This window comes from Lissotriton vulgaris, chromosome 11 (assembly GCF_964263255.1).
Source record: "Lissotriton vulgaris chromosome 11, aLisVul1.2, whole genome shotgun sequence".
Lineage (NCBI taxonomy): Eukaryota > Metazoa > Chordata > Amphibia > Caudata > Salamandridae > Lissotriton > Lissotriton vulgaris.
Genome location: NC_141699.1, coordinates 1063725912 through 1063747337, shown reverse-complemented (window position 1 = coordinate 1063747337; position 21426 = coordinate 1063725912). Strand labels below are relative to the sequence as shown.

General features: G+C 43.2%; 1 protein-coding gene across 3 annotated transcripts in view; it reads right to left on the bottom strand.

Annotated features, from left to right (window-relative positions):
* Positions 1 to 21426, bottom strand: part of LOC147684078 (dehydrogenase/reductase SDR family member 4-like) — a 90185-nt gene that overhangs the window by 57650 nt on the left and 11109 nt on the right. For 2 of the 3 annotated variants that reach the window (XM_086944435.1, XM_086944434.1), the window contains exons 2-3: positions 17858 to 18029; positions 12633 to 12810 (exon numbers count right to left, since the gene is read on the bottom strand). In XM_086944435.1, the coding sequence (XP_086800561.1) occupies positions 12633 to 12810; positions 17858 to 18006 (327 nt within the window). In that variant the 5' untranslated portion in view covers positions 18007 to 18029. Of the gene's footprint in view, positions 1 to 12632; positions 12811 to 17857; positions 18033 to 21426 lie in introns of all 3 variants that reach the window. The other variant, XM_086944433.1, reaches the window with a different exon arrangement.

The window sequence follows — 21426 nt, the reverse complement described above, 5'->3', positions numbered from 1 at the left end:
CAGAACATGTACTTATAAGTTATACATGTCCAGGTAGTGAACAACTCTGAAAGCCCCTTTTCACTAGTGAAATGCCTATATCTCCCATATGATAACATTGGGATCACCTTATTACATTTTATAAGAGTAATTTCGAAATGGGAAGATATACTGATTCAAGTTTGGTGTCCCTGGAATCATAATTTAAAATCCAAACGTATGGTGATGTCAGATTTTTAATTGCAATTCTGAGAAACTTTTCGATAGTTGCCATAGTTGGTATTTTGCAATTGGTACCTGTTGCCTGTCTCTGATCACATGTCTGGGCGGGCAACAATTGAGCTTTTTGTATTCCCCCTAGATAGTCACACACAATGGAAGCCTGGTATGACTTGATGGGCCATCCTGGCAGGATGAGGGTTAGGAGCTGGACCCAGCCTCACTTAAACCTGAATAGGCTGTGTCCTGTAACCACACAAAGGGCTGTATTCCCCCAGTAGTGAGCCTGGAGACACTGCAGGGAGGCCAGGGCCTCTGTGCACTTAAAAGGCCCCACTTCAAAGGGGCACCACTGGGTATAAGTGCTGGACATCAGACACTACCATTTCTGTACACTTCTGCATCTGAGGATACTCGGCCAGGAAGAACGACTGCTGTGCTGCTAAGGGACTGCCATGCTGCTGGGATGCACTCTGCTCGACTCCTGAATTGCTGCAATGATTTGCTGCCTGCCGCCCTCTTGCCTGGGTGGGAAAGACTTGACCTGTATCACTTGACCTCAGAGTGACTCCAAGGACTAGCTGACTGGCCCCCTTGTCTGAAGCCTCAGGGACATAACAGGCTTCCAAAACCTGCATCTGGACTCTGCCATATGTGAGTCTACCTTTCCAAGTAGTGTCACCCCAGTCGCAGACCCTTGGAAGTGGGTCTAAGGTGACCAAGCTGAACCGATGCATCAATGCTGCTGCATGGATTGGAAACGTTGCAAAGACTTACCTCCCGCATCACATTTCGAACCACCAATGTGAAATGCTTTTCCTGGTGCAAGCTCCTCACATCTCTAATTGATGGCAACCTCTACGATGATGCCGGGTCTCACCATCACACCTTCACTGCTCGTCGTAAATGACATATCGCCTCTGCTGCACCTCACATCCTCTAAATCAGAGTTCAGATCCCAAGCCAAGTCATAAGGATCCTCGACATCGATGCAACAGGACCTTCTACCTCACCCTTATTACATCTCGGAACCAATGTATTGCCTCTGCTGCGGGATGCATCTGCGATGCGAATCCACACAATGCTCTGCAAACCAGAAATTTAAGGTACTTTGTTCAGTGGGCCGAGCTGGATTCCTGTAGCTGGCTCATGCTCCATTGTGGTGAGCCTGAAGTTGTGACTCCATTCCAGTCTGATGAAACCAGATATCTCCAATAACACTTTTGCTTCTTGGTGCTATTTTACATAAAAGGTTTGAAATTCAGTATCTCAATTTCAACTAAATACATTTTTGACGTTTTGGTCTTGTTTTATTTATTAGATTCTGCTATATGTTTCTAACCTGGTGTGGAATCTTTTTGTGTGGTGATTTCACCATTTACTGTTTGAAGTTTTGCACAAATACTTTACACACAGCCTCTAAAGTTAAGCGTTACTGCTCTGTGCAAATCTACCTGAGGTTGAGCACAGGTTAATTTATGGTTTGCCTCCCTCTTACGTTGACTAGGATTGTAGTTGCTGCTTGACCAGGGCTCATACCACAGTTAACAACCCAATTTCTAACAGGTGGATAAATATACTGGGTACACCTCAGGGGTGTGCCCATTGGTATAACCCAGAAAAGAAGAGTCTTGATATCTTGTATTTGGGCAGAGAGATGCATTATGGTATTGTTTGGTGCCAATCCCACAGGAAATTACGTAAGAGTGGGTGAAGTTGTCCCATGGCCCTTGTAGCCCATTTGTCTAGCATTTGAGTCAAGTCAAGTCAAAAACCACTTTATTCGATTAATTAAAATCATAAAAGTATTCTAAGTCATATATCATACAATTCAGACATCTTAAAATCAATTAATACAGTATTAAACATTATGTAGATTTAAAAAACAGGTTAAAAAAGCAATATTTACACAAAATTCATTACAGTTTGCGCTCAACAGTACGGTAGACATGGATTTAAGTATCTATCCTCAATTGTAATTCCAATCTTGACCTTGATCTCTTACATCTAACAGATGCAGCCAAAAAACTGGCAGTGCAATACATAATTACAGGAGAATTCATCATCTGTAAATATAACAGTGCGGGCTTGTACTGCATGAAACCCATCTCCTTCAGGATTGGTTTTAAATATCGAATACGAGGTTCACAATAAAAAGAACAAAAGAACAAAAAATGCGCATTATCCTGGGTGGAAAAACCATCACATTTGCATGGGGACGACTCCTCAAGCTTACACCAATCTTTCTCATCCCACAGAACCGTATAAATTTAATTGAAGCGGAGCTTGGTCAGTAACCACCTATGAAAAAAATTAGTGACCACAGCCAGATAAGGAGCCAACTCCAATGATGAGGTTATCATTACATGTGCCCTCACAGAGGGTTTGCATAGCTCATCCGCTTCGCGCTCGGCAGCACGTATCCTGATAAAGTTAGTCTTCACCCACAATAAATCAGCTTTACACAGGGATTCTGGACTATCGAAGATCTCAGGGCGTCCCAGCTTCACGGCCAGGGACTCAACATATGACAACCACTGAATATCCCTCCTGTGGTCTAAATTAAGACAGTCTTTAATGATCCTGTGGTTCAGGCTAAGGTTCGGATTTAGCCAGAGCTTGATCCACATCAGGAGCGGAGCTAGATTTATTGTGTCTAAAATATAACCCAGGCCTAGTTCAAGGTGTAAGGAATGAGTAGCAGTTGACTGGGGTAGTCCCAGCAAAGATCGAAGAAATTTATTTTCCTCTGTCTGGATACATTTAGAATTAGCATATCCCCAGACTGCAGCCCCGTATCTAGCAATCGCGGCAGTCTTGGCTTTGTAGATGGCCAAGATAGCCTCGATTGGTTTTCCCCCTAATCTCTTTGCAAACCCCAGGATTGCAGAGGATGAGCTTCTCACCGCATTTGCTTTTGATGTTAACTGCGGTGTCCAAGATCCCCTTTGATCGAAAATAACCCCCAAATAGGTAAAAACTTTAACACTTGTGATAACCTCACCTTCGCAGAAGAAGGTTTTTTCTTTACATTTGCTGCATCCTGCTGACATAGTGTGAGATTTACTCTTATTAACCACCAAGTCAAGACTAGACATAAAATTTCCAAATGAGTCAAGTAACTTTTGCAGGGCAATTGGGGTCCTGGCTATTAGCACCGCATCATCGGCATAGAGGAGCACCGGAATTGGTGCACCCCCCATGCTCGGAATATCCTGCGTGGCTGCCATTAAGTCATCCTCCAAAGAATTCACGTATAACGTGAATAACATTGGCGCCAGTATACAGCCCTGACAGACCCCTCTAGTTGATCTAAAGCTTGCCGTACATTTTCCGTCAGTTGTCATTCTAATGCGGGCTCTCAGATCTTTATGGAGCTCCGCCAGAAAGTGTACCAAGGAGCTATCGAGGCCCATCTTCAGGAGCATTGCCCACAGTCTAGATCTATTAACAAGATCAAAGGCTGTGGACAAGCCAAGGAATATACTTCCCCCTTTTGCACTAGTATATTTAGAAATTATAAGGTGGAGATTGAGGCATTGATCCTCTGTACTCCTCCCTGACCTGAATCCGTATTGTGCCTCAGACAGAATATTATTCCCCTTGGCCCAAGAGGCTATTCTCGCCAGGACAACCTTCCCTAGAATTTTAACCGAGGAGTCCAGCAGAGATATTGGTCTATAGCATCTTGGGTCTCCTCTCTGCCCTTTTTTAAATATTGGTACTATCGTAGCTAAAGACCAGGTATGAGGGAATCCCACTGCAGCAGAAGCATTAAAAACTTTTGTTAAAATATTGGCCCAAAACAGCGAATTTGCCTTAAACATGTCCGCTGGTACTCCATCGGGACCCGGGGCCTTACGTCCTGCAGTGTCCTCTATTGCTCTGAGCACCTCAATTATATCAAAACTCACAGGCTCCAGGGGGGTATCAGTAGTAGGGACTACAAAGGGTTCCAGCTCCCTGTTACTATCATAAATTTTTTCGAAATGGCTAAGCCAATCTGCCTCCGATATATTAAGTTCCAGTACAGAGTTTTGGTCACCTGAGAGTAAAGGAGTGTTAATAATTGACCAAAACTTTGCACTGTTTTTTAAGGTGGCTTTGTCCATTAGTTCTTCCCAGGCATTGCTCTTTAGTTCGTTTTTACGCGATTTAGTGGCCATAGTAAAATCCTTTCTTAATTGCGTAACTAGGGCTTTGTCCCTTGGGCGAGTATTGAGTGCTTTCTTAAGGCGGTTATGTGCTTTACTGCAATTGTTATTGAACCAGCCTTTCACCGGTTTCTGTTTACCCCCCTGGCCTTTAGCTGTGAGGCTTGTAGCCACGAACCGACAAACACCTTCAAAGGAGGATATAACCTCCTTGCACCCAGCGAGGGGGTTGGCACACACATTAAGCTCTTCAGCAACAGAAGAGGATAGGTTTAAGAAAAAATCGTCTGGTACAACCTTTTCCCATTTGATTCTTCTCCCCTGATCCTTAACCTTTAGTGGCAATATAGACTGGGGGGTAACAGATGATTTTAACAACAAAGAGCTATTTACTAGCTCCAACCCCACAGGATTATGATCACTCATTGGCATAGCGATTGCATTATATGAAATCACATATTTAAGGAAACCTAAAGAAACAAAAATGAAATCAATTATCGAATCACTAGCCCTTCCCGTATAAGTGGCAACCCGTGTGCTATTATCATAGAACTCTGGTTCATACAACTCATTGTCCCGTAATAAATTTTCGAGCACCAAACCCTTCTGGGTATGTTCTAAATGAGGGGGGGAAACACTATCAGGCCCATCTTCATCCGTTAGAGCACAGTATGAACACAAATGTACATTAAAATCGCCCATTAAAATGAATCGACAAAAAGTGGTTTGTTTTTCCTTGTAAAGAGTTAAAAAATCTGCTAACCATGCAAGGTGCACAGATTCTGGGTGTCCGTTCGGTGCATCGTAACAGTTTACAAGAAGCAGTTTACAGCCATCATCAAAATTTATCTCTAAGACAAGAAAATTGTGAGAGGCACAGTCAATCAAAGTAATTTTGCCCTTGATGTTCACCGATACCAGCGTCAAAAGACCTCCTTTATTCCGGCCTGCAGGGGAAGGCAAGGCAGGTACAAAATAGGAAGTAAAACCATCCAACCAATAGTCACACTCCATATCCCATGTCTCTTGGAAAGCAATAATGTCATAAAGCTTTACAAAGTTCACCCAATTTGGGTCTCCCTTCTTCGACCGTAAGCCAGCAATATTCCAGGATAGCAGCCTGACCGTATCCCCTTTGACAGTTGTGATCTCAGTTGAACTATTACCATCCACAACGGAAGAAGGTACAGGAGCGGTGGGGATAGATTCCACTACAACATCGTCCACTGTACCCTCTCCGGCACCCCGTCAATCGCAAAGATGGAGTCCTGAAAGAGCATCGAATCTGTTGTGAGTTGCAATAGGGGGTCCAAAAGTAAAGAGATTATCGCTTCCCTGAATCAGTCTTTGACTTGCCGATCTGGGCCCCACCGGAGTAAATGGACTTAGTCTTTGTCTAGAGGAAGAGGCTATAGTGAGATGATTATAGAAATACCCTAACGGGCGCACTTGAATACCATTGCTGTCCTCCGTCAATGATGCTGCCCGTAGGAGAACTGTGGCTACATGTTGTGGGTATTTAAAATTCACTACCACACAATCCCCTCTACATGTTTTCCTCGGGGGACCAATCCAATTTACCCTCCTGGTCGTGATAATTTCTCCGGCAAATTTAGTGGGAAAACCACATTTAGAACTTAGCCAAGCCACCACTTGTTTTTGAGGGAATCGTGAGATTCCTCGTGTGGCTCGGTTGTAGCTGGGTTATAGACCGGGACATTTGCCATCACAACTACATAGGGGGTGCAATCCGGGGTAGATTAATAAAATTGTTGCGCCTACATTGTATGGCATTTGTGTTATGTGCGAGACCTGGCTTCGGATGTATCACAGCAGTGTCTACTGGCGAAGGACAAGTAGCTGAAGGGGCGATAAGATTGTTGTCAGCTCTGTTAACCTGAAGGGTTATATGAGATGGTTTAGAGACTTTTACAGCATTTTTCCCTACAGCCTCTGAGCTCACTGTACTAGTTGAAGGGAGTGGGGGATTAGCCTTAACTGGATTGGCCAGCTGCTGTTCTAACAGGCCTCCTAATCTTGTTATCTCCGCATTAGCGGTATCCAGTTTGGCCGCTAGGGAGTTGAGGGAATCCTTGAGTTTTAGATCAATTGTGGCCTCTATGGTTTTAATTAGCAGACCAAACTGCTCAGGGCTCAAGGTAATACTTGTTTCTTTTTTGCTCTCTAAGTTCGGTGTCACCTTAGGGGAGATGTGGCTATCAGGCAAGTGTGTGTCCCCCCTTCTCCTATGGGTGATCCTGCCCCCCCTCTTGCTTTGCTGCTTTCTACAGGTTCTAACAGGTCTCACACTTTTATTCTCTTCAGCTACCTCTTCCTCAGAGTCCGAAGATGATTTGTCAAGCGTTATTGTGTCGGGGGCCTGATGGATCAGAGCTACTACTGCACTAGCTACATTGGCTCCACCTAGCCCGCAATCAGTGCTATTTTCAATCTCTGGTGGCGCCTTCAACTGAGTTAATCCTACTGAAGAAAGATCATGGTCTGATGAACCACCTTTGCCCAATGAAGCCCTTCTGTCGTTGTTGATTTTGTTCACCATTTTGACTAGGAAATTGTCAATGGAACCTGCCCCCGGGACCACCTTATCTTTCTTTGTGCCCGACATGACAATAGTTCATACGGTGTTTATTTCCGCCTTTGCATAGGTGTCACCAGGAAAACTGCTACCAGTTTCTCAAGGTATATGCAAGCGAGTCCCACAGCCTTATCCGACACAGCTCGGAGTGAAAAGAGAAGCACAGTTTGATACTCATAGGGTCTCTGGCCCAGCCCAGCCTCCTCCTGCCTCTGACGGCCTCAGACGGCCCGCCCTCTGCCCGGGCTCCGCCCGGCGTCGCCCGCGCGCGTCCCGCGACGCGGAGGAAGCGTCCTGCAGAAGTACCGGCGAACCGTAAGTCGCCGCTAGGCTCCCTGGGAGCTGTAGTCTCCAGCCGCGGGCCGCCAGGTGTAGCAACGCGGCGCGGCGAGACTGCAGCGTTAGGGACCCAGGAGTCTTTCTCCGCCCGGTAGTGTGTCTCCTCAGCTCCTCTGCGCTCCTCTGCGCGATGGAATTGATCTCCCCCGCTCCACCGAGGAAGCGTCCTGCAGAAGTACCGGCGAACCGGAAGTCGCCGCTAGGCTCCCTGGGAGCTGTAGTCTCCAGCCGCGGGCCGCCAGGTGTAGCAACGCGGCGCGGCGAGACTGCAGCGTTAGGGACCCAGGAGTCTTTCTCCGCCCGGTAGTGTGTCTCCTCAGCTCCTCTGCGCTCCTCTGCGTGATTGGATTTTATCTCCCCCCTAATGAGTCCTTCCCACCCAGAAACTCAAAGTTGGCATAAAAGTAGCAGCCATAGCTACCACCCCCAGAACACTCGCCGATTCGAAAAGGACAACAGAAGGACTGCACCTGCTGAACCTGTTGACCTCAGAAATAAAGGCTGCACGCAGGAAGACTTCACCTGCTGAACCAAGATAGGACTTCAGAAAGAGAAGGGCTGCTCCTCCAAACGACTTAGTAGTGAGAAACCCCAAGGGCTGGACCAGCTCCCACTTGTGCCAAGGCCAATGAGTGGACTCTAAGGGCTAGTTGGCTAGCCTCCTGTTAAGCTTCAAGGATACAAAAGCTAAATAAGCCAGCACCGGCAAAGTGCCCAGCTGACCAGGAGCCATTGGACTTGAGCTGGACTCAACTGGTATAGCCCGTGCGATTCAGTGCTAGATCCCAGGAGGTTTCTCACATGTCCTGGACCCTTGGCTAATGTTAGAGTGTACTATTTCTACCTCAGAACTGCAACTTTCAATCCAAATGTAAAAGATAAAGTTTTTAGGGCACAGAGTCCAAGGCTCAAAGACTAGCACTACTTGCTGGTTCCTGGGTAGCCTGAAAAGTAATCGAGACCAAGAATACCCCAGACTGCTGGACTTTGCTTCTGTCAACATCAAGCCTAAAGCCAGCCTGAAGCTGTTGAGGACCCCACCATCTGACCCAGGCTGGACTTTTTCCTAGGCCCTCGGATTTGAGGTTCATAGATTACCACTATGAGTTAAAAACAGTTAGTTACAAAACAGTTTTAAACTTTCAAAACATTTTGGTGTGATTGATGAAAACCTGTAAAAATTCATAACTCTAGGTCTCCTCATATGTGTTTAGCGAGTTTGTTGTGTCATTAAAGAAAAAATATATTCTATTTTTATAAGTGGTGCTAGATCTGGGGGTCTCTAGTTGGTAGAGGTAGGTACCAATGTCCAAATAGGGACCCTTGCTTCTAGTCAGGGTAAGGAGGATACACTCTTTAGATAACCCCTACTCACCCCCTTGGTAGCTTGGCACGAGCAGTCAGGCTTATCAAAGGCAATGAGTAAAGTATTTGTACCGACACTCACAGTAACACAGTGAGAACACCACAAATGGACTCCACACCAGTTTAGAAAAATAGAAGTATTTAATCTAAAATAAAAATGACCAAAACAACAAAAATCTAACATACACAGTTCAAGTATAGGGTTTCAAAAGAGTTCTTAAGGTTGCGTTAAAATGATCCACAGTTACATCATGTTTAGCCAACAGTACCTTTAGATGCGACAAAAGTTCCAAGTGAAAGCTGCAGCGTTGAAAAACAAGCGATGCGTCACTCCTGTGACCCTAAAGAGGCGATGCGACAACCCGGTTGGACGCAGCGGGCGTGTTGCGACGAATACGGCCTGTATGGGGAGGGAGGCAATACCTTGTATGGATTCCGGTGTGCAAGTTTCATAGGAAGCTTCTCGCAAAAGGTACGATGCGACTATCTTCAGGACGGCGACGATTTCAGGTGCGGCGGCGATGCGCGGCGCAGCGTCGATCTTCTCCTCTCGCGGCTCCTTAATGCGATGGCTCTGCGACGACTCTCGCAGCGACATGATGCGGTCCGCAAGCAAGCAGTACGGTGATCTCACCCAATGGCGACAGACTCTGCGACAGTACTCGCAGCAATGGTACTTTTCCCGCACCGGAGCAATGCGTTATGCAAGCGAAGGATGCGTCGGTTCTTGCAGCGGCAATAGGCGCTGCGACAATCTCGATCTTCGCGGCAGCGGGAATTTCCTCGCACTGACTGAGATGCGCTCCGCAAGCGAGCAATGCATGAAACTTTGCAGACAGTCTTTAGTATCTTCTTTTCTATCTTCCCAAGCACAGGTACAACTTCCAGCTGCACCACATCTGGCCCAAGCACTCTCGGAAGGACAGAACTCTCTCAGTAGAGTTCAGGGAAGCTGGGGTGAAGTCCTTTTGTTCCTGGGACTTTTTAACAAGGAGCCAGCTCAACTCAGGCCCTTGAAGATCTCTTCAAGCAAGGGGACACAGCACAAAGCAAGCAAGGGGACACAGCACAAAGCAAAGTCCTTCCCCTCTCCTTGGCAGCAAAGCAACTGCAGGTCAGCCCACAAGTACACATCAGGACAGTCCTTCCTCTTCAGTCTTCTAGCTTTCTCCTTGGCAAAGGTTCCTTCTTGATTCCAGGATGATCTAATATTCTGTAGTCTGGGGTCCTATACTTATACCCCTAAAAGTATGTGTTCCCTTTGTGCAAGAGGGCTCTGAGCCTGGTCTGAACCAGTTCTTGGTGTTCCTTGAGCACTTTGTTTTCCTGGGCTCTCATTTCCTTTCAGAGAGAGGGGCAGGGTCATCAGCTGCCCAGCAGGAGGTAGAGCCAGAATTGTGGAAGGCAGGCACAGCCCTATTCAGGCCAAGGTGCTACCCCCCCACCACTCTAGATGCAGATGAAGCTATTCAGCCCAGGGATGGCCCACTCAGAATCTGGGAGCCACCCAGCCCCTGCCACTCACAAACCAGATAGTCAATTCACAAACAGACCAAGGCACACAGAAACGTCAGACAAGAGAACAGCAACTTTCTAAAAGTGCTGTTCTCAAACACAGGATTTAAAAACCACCTTTCCTAAAAGATGTGTTATTAAATTCTGAGTTCAGGGATACCAGACCTTTATGTCCTATCTTGCTCCTATGGGAAGATATGCAGGTAACCACTGTACACAGCATTCCCCATGATAGCCTATGGGCAAGATAGCCTTACAATAGTGAAAAACAAAAATGGCTGTAATTCACTACCAGAGCATGTCACCAGCACTAGTACATGCTCTACCTTTCACATACACTGCACCCTGCCCAAGGGGGTACCTTGCGCCTTCCATAGGGGTGACCAATGTGTACAGAAAAGGAAGGCTTAGGACTGGTCAATGGGGACAATGGCCAGGTTGACATGGCAGTTCACAGACTGCACAGGGGTACTGCGGTGGCAGGCCTGAGACACCATTTCAGGGCTACTCATTTGGGGGGCACAATCAGTGCTGCAGGCCAACTAGTAGCATTTATATCACCAGTCCTGGCACAATCAGTGTACTTTACTAGGGACTTCTTGGTGATACAAATATGCCAATCATGGATAACCAATTACAATAACAATTTACTCAGGGAGAACTTGCACTTTGAAACTGATCAGCAGTAGCAAAGGGCCCAAAGCATCTAAACCAGCAAAAACGAAATCCAGCACAGCATCAAAAATACAGGAGGTAGAGGCAAAAAGACAGGGGAAACCACGCCAAAGATGCCAGGTCTAACAAGTGCTATTTTTACAGTGTGTTTCTTATGTATTTACTTTTTTTGTACTGATAAATCCTTTACACTTGTTTTCCTTTCAGTTAAACATGACTGCTCTGTTTCACAGCTACCCAGGTCTAAGCTAGGGTTTGATTTAAGGAACCCTATCTGGACCTGACATGAGACAATGACATTATTACTTGACTAGATCTCTCTACCACCCCAAATAACAATCAACTTTTCTCACAGCCTTTTTCTAAATTTTGTATTAGTTAAAATACATTTCAGAGCTTTCAAGCACTATGGTTGTAATATGATTTGCTTATTGTTTGGAGGCATTCATTAATGCTCACTGGGTCTGCTGTTTCAAATGAACTTCAAGCTAGATTTACAAATGTATTACTATTGTAAGTTGTGCCTACCTCTGTTCTTAAGACGCTTGTGTATCAATATTAAATGTCCACTCACATAACTCACAGGGATTAAAAGAAACAATCCTAATTGTATCAAAACTCAGGTTCTACTGTTTTGATAGACCTAAGTGCACACATTTCCAACAGTGAGTTAGAAATGCATCATATTAGGTTTAAGGAATTTGCCACAAGTTTTAATTAACTTCAGGAAAACTTTCTACTTTCACTTAAAATTGCTTCATAAAAATGGCCTTTGTCTCTTCATGCTCTTGGTGGAATCTGTCCTTATTGGGGTTCCTACTCACATATTCAGTAGTGGCAACGTCTGGAGCCTCTATTTGTAACCTAAGTATGCAGCAAAGAGCAATGCATGTACTTTCAAATGAATGCTCATAAATACCCACACTATTACACCCTGCAGGATGTGAATTGTATTTGTGTCATATCTCTTTGACCCCTCCCCTGTCACACCTCTGACAACTGATGTCTGACGTGGAGTGTTCCTTTTCGGTGGTAGACTAAGAGCTCCATGTAGAGATACTCTTTTGGGTTCTTTTTGATCTGATGAATAAACAAGTTGTCAAACCTGTTCTGGGTTATTATTTCAGATTCTCTAAGCCTGGCTTTTTAAGGCGTGCCTTCTTTTTCCATTTCTAGATTTGTAGTATGATACTATTAAGGCTTTGAGTCCTGAATTGCTCCTCTGAAATTTTAAGCCTTATGTCTGCTAGGTTGGTGGACTGATTGACTGTGGCTGGTGCAGGAGGACTATAGCTTAATGCAGCCATGAGGGAAGGGCAGTGCAGATCTATCTTCGCATGACCGATGTGATTAGCTCTCTTTAATCCTTTGTTGATTTGTGTAGTGACTTGCCCAGGAGCCCCAGAAAGTCAGGGATGAAGGCTTGTTGTCAGTGACTTAGATTCATTGTTTTACAGGCCAGTGTTAGATAGGCCCTGAACATGCATTAAGATGTGGGTCAGCTGCAATTTAGGTAGATTGATGTACTCCATATTGACCTAGTAGTGCATCTTGATTCTGTGATTGAGCTGAATGGCTCCAAATGTTGATATGCATAGCATGAAAACAACAAAAGAGGAGAGGCATACTTGACGTGGTCTGTGCAACCATGGTAGTTGATGCCCAGTATTTACCCATCTGAAAGGATGCTCCAATTTCCCCTTATGTTGGTTAGTAGCACTTTAAAAAACCTGCAAATAAATAAATAAATAAGTACAAGAGGGTAGGTAGAATTTTGTAAATCTACTTACCATTTTCAGCAATCTGCTTCTGTCTTCCTTCTTCCCAACATCGCAAACTATTCCTGAAACTGACAGGTTCTCTGCAGTAAGCTGTTCCACTGCCCTGTTTACATTTTCTTGACTTCGGCTGCTCAGTACCACCTTAGCCCCAAGCTGTGCAAGGCGCTTAGCACTGGCAAGTCCGATCCTATAAAAAAAGGGCAAGGGAAATTAAATGTCATCAGGGCAATGAGGGCTGCTATATGCATGTCTTTGGCAGACAAGTGTTGCCTCCAAGGTGTAATAATGTGCATTGGCTAAAAAGCGGATATACTGCGTGAAGGCAATGTACACCTGTAGCTAATATAGTTTTTGGTAGTCCAACATGGCGCCATGAAAATTATAACAGGATAGACTGCACGATGGCAACCAGTTTAATATGGCGTCACTAGCTCATAATGACATCGCGAGACTGAATATAACAAGATGTCAATTTGAGGAAAACAGCAAACAAGGCTAAAAAATTATGGTTAGAGTAATATGGTGTTGGCTGATTAAAAATTGACATCCTGATATTTAACACAGCTTAAAAAGCGGGGGACTCACATAAGACCATACCGATGTGAAAAATAAGAATAGAGGGGCAGGTCACATCAAAAAATCTTTAATTGTAAAAGAAACATGAACTTTGAAAATTATATGTGTTTGCAGATAGTGACTAATATGAATTAGGAATTTTGTAATGTCCTTTTTGAGGATATTTACTATTCCCCCTCCTTTGCTTACAACCTGCATTAGGGACTTCATGATAGGATCGGACACTGGACATAGAGGCGCCCTTGATACAGGAGCACCTTTTTTCTGGAGTCTCACTGAGAATTTAAACAAATTAAAAGAAGATGAGATACAAATTCGTAAGTTATAAATTATGACTGTTTATATGGCTACTGTCTGAAATTAATGACATCGGTTCAAGTGGTTAAATAACTGATCCCTATTTCTATACATTAGGCAATCTGAATTCAAGTTGGACGCCGTTTGGGAGATATTGATAACACTTGTAAAAGTTCTAATTCCATCATTATAATTTTTTCTGGTAAGAAATACTAACTTTCTGATTAAAAAGTACCCACCGGGGTTCTGTTACAATGGCTTTCCTTTAGCTAACCCACCATATATAAAGAAAGGATATGAGAAGTTCTGAAATTTCTCCTTTTTATTAAATTTGCTGTGCAGTGTGAACTGTAATGGACATAATAACAATAGTAACAGTGGAGGAATGTGTACATCTTCATCTCTTAATAACTGTACTCTACTTTGTAGAATGATTTGTAAATAATGTATAAATTGTATTTGTGTAGAAATTATGAAATTACTGCTGGAAAAAGGCTTTTGTAAGAAACTAGTTTTTAATTGTATATAGTGAATAGAAAAAGCTTTTTGTATGGTAATTGATATGTATATATGTTATTTGTAGCCCTGAAGAAGTCTGTGAAAGACGAAACGCGTTGGCTATGGCTACGGTTTTAATGAAGATAAATAAAGAGTGAACTACAAACAACTCCACTGAACTGCTGTCTTCATTTACCAGAATAATAACAAGTTGTTTTGTCGAATTTTGTTGAAATACTGAATGTACTTACAAAAAATATTGTGCTGGACCATGGTGTATTATAAATTGTGAGGAAGACTTTTCGTCTTAGGAGATTTAGGGGCAAGTGAATCTCCAGTCTGTGGCACCTAAGAAATCTCTCACTTGAACAGTACTAAGGATAGGTGCAATAGTGTGTGACCCCAATCCCTGTTCTCTCTTTTGTCAGACAACAAGATGAGTGTTCGACTTGGCTTTTTCAGCTGGTTTTCCCCAGACTTTTTGACCTGTTTCTGTTGGTTTTAGGACTCTGGGCACAATACCACTGCTAGTCAGTGCTAAAATGCATATGCTCTCCATGTAAATTGTGTTTATGGATTGGTGTTTCTATTATTGGCTTATTTGATTTACTACCAATTCCCTACTATAGTGCACTGTGTGTGCCCTGGGCCAGTAAATCAAATGGTACTAGTGGGCCTGCAGCACTGGTTGTGCCACCCACACAAGTAGCTTTTTAAAGGTGTCTGAGACCTGCCCCTGCAGTGATTACATGTCGTTTTTTTTTAATACATGCAGTTTTTAACTTCCATGTCAATCTGGCAAGTGCACACACTTGCCAGGCCCTTTCCTTTTCTTCCATCTAAGTCATCCCTAAGGTAGGCCCAGGATAGCCCTATGGGCAGGATACAGTGTATTTAAAAGGTAGGGCATGAAGTGGTATATTTTTGCGTGTCCTAATAGTGAAATACAGTGTATTTAGTTTTCTCTATTGAAAGGTTATCTCTCCCAAATGTTAACATGGGAACTACTTGGTAACACTTTACCAAGGTAGCTTGCCAGAAAAATAGAAAAATTGAGCTTAGTATGCCTGAACTCAGGATTTAAAATACATCTTTTAGTAAAGATGATTTTTATATTATGTGTTTGAAAATTCCACTTTTAGAAAGTGAGTCTTTTCTTGTCTAATCATCCTGTGTGCCACTGCCTTTTGTGTATTCCCTGTCTGGGTTTAGGGTGACAGGAGTAGGGGATGTGCATTCACACTAGACAGACACAAGGGGGAGTTCAGGGTGTTCTGCTTTCCTGGGTGTCTCATAGGCAGGCCGAAAAGACCTGGCTGCATTTAGAGTAGTCGGAGAAGGTGTTGCTTGCACCTGAATGGACTGTGTCTGCCTTCCACAATGCCGTCTCCACCCCTTGGAGTGACCTTGGCCTAAGCCAGGCAGAACTGGATTACGTATGCCAATGGAACTTTGTTTGTGCCAACTTCAAAGGGAAATGTTGGAGCTCTGACCCCAGAACTTTAGATTACTGCTGGACTAAGGTATCTGCCAGGAAGAAGAGCTGGAAGAGCTGTGAGGAAAGACTACCACTTTTCCGTGTGATTCACTGCGCTGGCCTGCTTTGGGTGCTTCTGTACTCTGTATCCTAAGTATCTCCAAGGGCTTGATGTAGAGCTTGCCTCCTGTTGAATGTCTCAGAGACATCAAAGACTTCAACATCTTCTGGGTACCCGATTCAGGAACTGGATGTTTCAGCTGCCACAGAAGAAAAAGTTAACCTGATGCCATCAACGATGCCGCTGCCGGCTCCGTGACCTGAAGGCACAGCAGAGGGCACGGCTGCACTTCACACAGCAACTCTGGTCTCACTGATGATGCCGTCCTACGCCCCCACTTAGCCGCTGCTTGCACCGTGACCTGTGGGCACCGCACTCCACACCACCTTGCTTCATAACGCTGCTTTGGTATCCCCGGCAATGCCGTCACCGACGCCACTGCTTGCCCTGTGACCTGTAGACACTGCTTGTGGAGAACACGGCGCACCGTCCCTCTTCACAACGCAGGCTCAGTCTCACTGATGCCGCTGCTCCAAGCTGACACCGCTGCTGCAGCCTGAACCGCGGTTTGGGGGCACCACTCGTAGGTCACTCAACGCACCGCCCCATCCGGCACTACAGCCCTGACCCACCGACGCCAGCGCCATTGACTCCAGATCATCAACCGATGCTGCTGCCTGCACCATGACCTGTGGGCCCCACACCCTGCATTGCCCCATCTCACACTGCAGTCTTGGGTCTACAGATGACAGCACTTCAGAAACAATGACACCGCAACGAGCACCGCCCGCTACACACTGCAGCCCTGGCCTCACCAACGCCACTGGAAGACTGTCACCGAGCCGCTGCCTGCACCGCGAACTAAGGGCACCGCACATCTCTCTGCTTCACACAGCAGCCCCGACACCAGCCGACACTGGCACTCCTGACTTCAAACTCACAGAGTTCAATCTGCAACCAGTGTGACTTCAAGGATCGACGACTCCTGCACCGACCTCCGGGACTGACGCCTGGCGATGCCGCTCCTCTGGAGCGCATCGCAAGGTCCGAAGTTCTGCATGCTAAAGGTACTGTTGTGTGTATTCCCGACACCGTAGCTGGCCCACAACACCCTGATCAGCCAGAACTGTTTGGATTTGTTGTTCACGATATTGTGATAGCCCCAGATGGACCTATCGACATCAAGGAACTGTATTTTACATTTATTTCTGCTCATTGATATTTCTAAGAACTGTATGGTCGATTTCTATCATTTTTGGTCTTGTTGGCATATATAACATATTGGATATTTTTCTAAAATGGTGTGGTGTACTTTGTGGTGTATTTACTGTATTACTGCTGGTTATGTGCAAATTCTTTACACACTGCCTCTGAGATAAGCCTGACTGCTTGTGCCAAGCTACCAAGGGGGGTGAGCAGGGGTTATTTTAGAAGTGTATCCGCCTTACCCTTACTAGGAAGAAGGGTCCTTACTTGGATGGGATAACAACCTGCCAACTAGAGACCCCCATTTCTAACAACGAACCAACAGGCCTCTCTGGGGTTAGAACCCCCACACCGCACCCTGGAATCTTGCCCTAGAAGGGTCCATGGGCACATAATCTGCACAGATTTTACGGAGTTACATGAAAACTCAGCAAGATTCCGCAGAGTTTTTTGAAAATGCAAATTGCGTTGCTTGTGCTGATTGTTAGCCCGGGGAGCTTTGTCAGTGCAAACGGCACCAAGCAATAGATTTTTTACTCAAGCACAGCTTTCTCACCGCGAACAGTCCCGACCGCCTACCTTGACAAAATCTCACACCGTGCCCTCCTAGCTCCCAAAAATCATGTTAAGGGATGTCAATTCTCGCTCATGCTCGCCAACTTGTCGTTGGCGAGCCTCACGTGAGAAAAATCTCTGCCACACAGAGGTGGCAGAATTTGGCCAAAACTCTACGTTACATGAGTAATGATGAGTAGCCACAACTCACATACTTCCACCAGTGGAGTGGAATTTATCACCCACCCCTTCTCCGCACCCTCCTCCAAACCTGTGTAAAGAAGACATTTTGCTGGGACACAAATGGAAGGTGTTAAAAGTGGTCCATCTAGGGTAGGACAATCAAATGTGCATCATTCTTAAAACAGCAATGCAGGGCAAATAGGTACCATGTGTCTTCTCATCTCAGCATGGCTGACCAGTGCCCCATTAATAAACAGTTGTGGGGGCTTGACCTCTGTAAATTAAACCATATCTCCAGGTATCTCATTTGTGGGCACCCAGTTTTGCATGTCTACACACAAACAGCTGCACCTTTAAAAAAGGAAAAATGTTTTTTATTACCCTTGAGTGGAGGCGGTCATGACAGCCACCTTCCCAGCATACATGGCGTTCCCGTTTACTGCACTACAGTTCCTCCTCTGGTAGCAGCAAGCTCTTGCAGGCCGTGATGATCGAAAAATCACCTGAGGTCTGATGAATGACTGCATCATGTTGATCCCTCGAATTTCCAGAACTGCTTGTATTTTCCAACATAAAATGAAAAAGAAATGCAAATAGTTTACAAAATTCCGTAATCATAGATAGCTGCGGTCGCCCGCCAGGTGAGGGAGGATTTCGAGAGACAACCACGAGGGAAAATCAAATAAATAATTATTTTTCCCTCATGGTCGTCTCTCGAAATCCCCCCTCACCTGGCCCCACCGCTCTTACCTACTTCAGCCGCAGCTGTTTATAGCTATAGGACAACAGTGTGGAAATTTGCTCTATCAGGGGGAAACTTGGCCAGATATACAAAGAAGTTGAAAATTAGCACCTTCAGTCTTATTACCTCGTTTTCAGCTACAGCTTTCCCAGTGTATCTCAAGTCAGGTTTGTGAATTGTTTGATATGCCTATGTACTAGTATTTTATGGTATGCAGTCAAAATATTGAGTTGGAAATGTCAACTTACACTAATATCAAGTTTTAAAAATGAAATATCGACAGCAAGAATATCATGGTCAAGAAAATCGACTTTAAGGGAAGAAATATTGATTTAAAAAATATAAAAGTAATTTATATCGTTCGCATGAATATAGTTGATTTTTAATTAGTTTTATGTACTTTAGTATATATTTTAAATGTGTGCGATGTATTTTTTGTACAAGTATTGTTTGTTTTTTAAGATATGTTTTTAATTTTTAGTTGTTATTAAATTTATTTTAATTGATTTTTTTTGCATTTTTTAGTTCCGTAGCGGGTTGTGGGTTTATAGGGGAATAGGGTGGGAAGTAATGAAGTAATTTAATTATAATAAATTAATGAATATATTTATTTATTAATATTTTTTTATTGAGATTTTATAAAGTTGTGTTTTTAAATGTTTAGGGTAAATTTTAGGTGAGGGTTGTGGGGTTTATAGGGGTAAAGGGTGGGGAGAAATGTATTTTTAATTGATTGATAATTAGTAAATTAATATTAATTAACTAATTGGAAATTAAATATGCAAATTGTGTAATTAATTTTAGGTGGGATTTGCCGGGTTTATAGGTGTAAACGGTGGGAATTAATGTATGTTTAATTAATTAATAATTAGTTGTTAATTAATATTAATTAATTATTTGAAAAATAAATATGGGAATTGTGTAATTAATTGTAGGTGTGGGTTGTGGGGTTTATAGGGGTAAAGGGTGGGAAGTAAATTATGTTTAATTAATTGATTGTTAGTAGATCATTAATATGAATTAATTGATAATTAAATAAGGTATTGTTTAATTTGTGTGTGTGTGTGTGTGCGTGTTTGGGTTTTATAGAGGTAAAGGGTGGGGAGTAAATTAATTTTTCTCACTTTATGATTAGTTGTTAAATACTATTCATTTTTTAATTGGAAATATATTTTAATGGTGTAATAATTTTGTTACAGTTTAATTTTAGCTTGTTGTGGGAATTATAGGGGTAAAGGATGGGAAGTTAATTAATTTATATGTGTTCTAGTTTTTTTTAATTAATAATATTTCTTTAATTGATAATTAATTATGTGAATTATAGAAGTACATTTGTTTTAAATTTAGTTTGGTTTGTGAATTCTGCAGTGTTTTTAAATAACTTCTAACAAAAAATATTTTTTGTTTGAAAATTATTTTTTATTTTATAGAATATAATATTTGTAGGTATTTGTCATATGTATTTAACATTATAGTAAGTTTGTATTGTTTTTGATTTTTAATATTACCTGTATTTGTATTTAAATTTTTAACATATTTATATTTTTGTATTTATTTTCTTTTTTAAATATTTTTCTTGTTGTTGATATTTTGTTTTTTGTTTAATTTTGAACTGACTGGAGTGGGAATAGTACATTTGATCCCTCCACCATCCAACACTTTCCCTACTGTTGCACTTATTGTAGTGGGAATAGTACATTTTACCCCTCTGCAATCCAACATTTCTCTACTATTACACTCACTGGAGTGGCAATAGTAATTTTTACCCCTCCGCTATCCAACACTTTCCCTACTGTTACATTTACTAGAGTCTGAATAGTAAATGTTATCCCTCCGCTATTCAACACTTTCCCAACTGTTACATTCACTGGAGTGGGAACAGTAGTTTTTACTACTCCACTTTCCAACACCTCCCCTACTGTTGCAATGACTTGAGTGGGAAATGTAAGCTTAAAGATTGTTAAATAGTTTAATCTTTAAATTTATAACAGAATGTTTTTTAATAGATTTTATGTTATTGGTATATATTTATATATATATAACACACAAAAGTCCCAGCAAGGCGACCAACTACCACAGCGGCACTAAACCAGGAAACAGACTCCACAGGCAAGACTTAGTGCTTAAGGATGTTTTAATCACATCATCAGATGTCCAAATGACATGTTTCGACCGCCAGACATGCAGCCTTGATCACATAGCGCTTGAAATGGTGAGAAGGTGAATTTATATACATTGTGAAGGAGAGGCAGTATTTTCACTATGTTCATCACAGTGATCATGCAGTTTTACAACACACTGGAAGGCAAATCTGTGACATCACAATTTTACTACATCAAACATGTTGTAAGGCAGTATAGACATAGAGAGAGGCCTATAAAATCTGAGCATGATGCTTTAGACCAGTGATTGCCATGCACAAGCCGGGAAAGATGGAGAGGTGAGTGGTATGGAGTTCATGTGAACAAATGTATCTGAATGCCCAGTTACGGGGTGGGGACACGGATTAAATGATGTAATATTGGGGCCAGAAAGCGCAGTGGCATGTGTGTATTACGCGAATATTGACCAAACTATCAGCATAGTGCTTGAATACGGGTCAATCAGTGTAAGCCGTCAGCGCCTATGAGCACGCGTGGCAGAAACTGCGGATGCCCTTTGAGCGTACTATTTGCAATCCCATGCGCGTCAGTAGCTAATATCTCCCATCTAACTGCAATTATTGATATAGCATTGATGCAGAGACTCCCACAGTGGTTTATGTATCATGAGAAAATATATATACACCTGTGTAGGCCGAAAAATCGTGTTTGTCAACTGTACTAGCGTTTGTAAATAGCAAGTAGGTAGCTTGCCAACCTTCAAAGAAATTAGTGAAGTGAAGGATTAAGGGGGAAGATGAAGATTGGTGCAGTGCGAGTGTATATACAAAGTGAGACTGGCGTGTGTGTGCTTAATGCAATAATGTACACATTAATTGGTGTGGAAGTGAAGCCTGTCTCGCAGGTAGTGGAGTGGGTTCAGCCTACCTAGGAGGGTGGGTTAAAAAATACAAATGCTGCAAGAAGCAACAGTGGGTTCGGACAACTACCAAATGGTGTACGGCATCCATAAATCATAAATATCACAAATCCAGCGAAAAGAAAAGCAAGCCACTATTCAATTCATAGCGGCTATCATGCCTGTTATGTTATGTTATTTTTATACT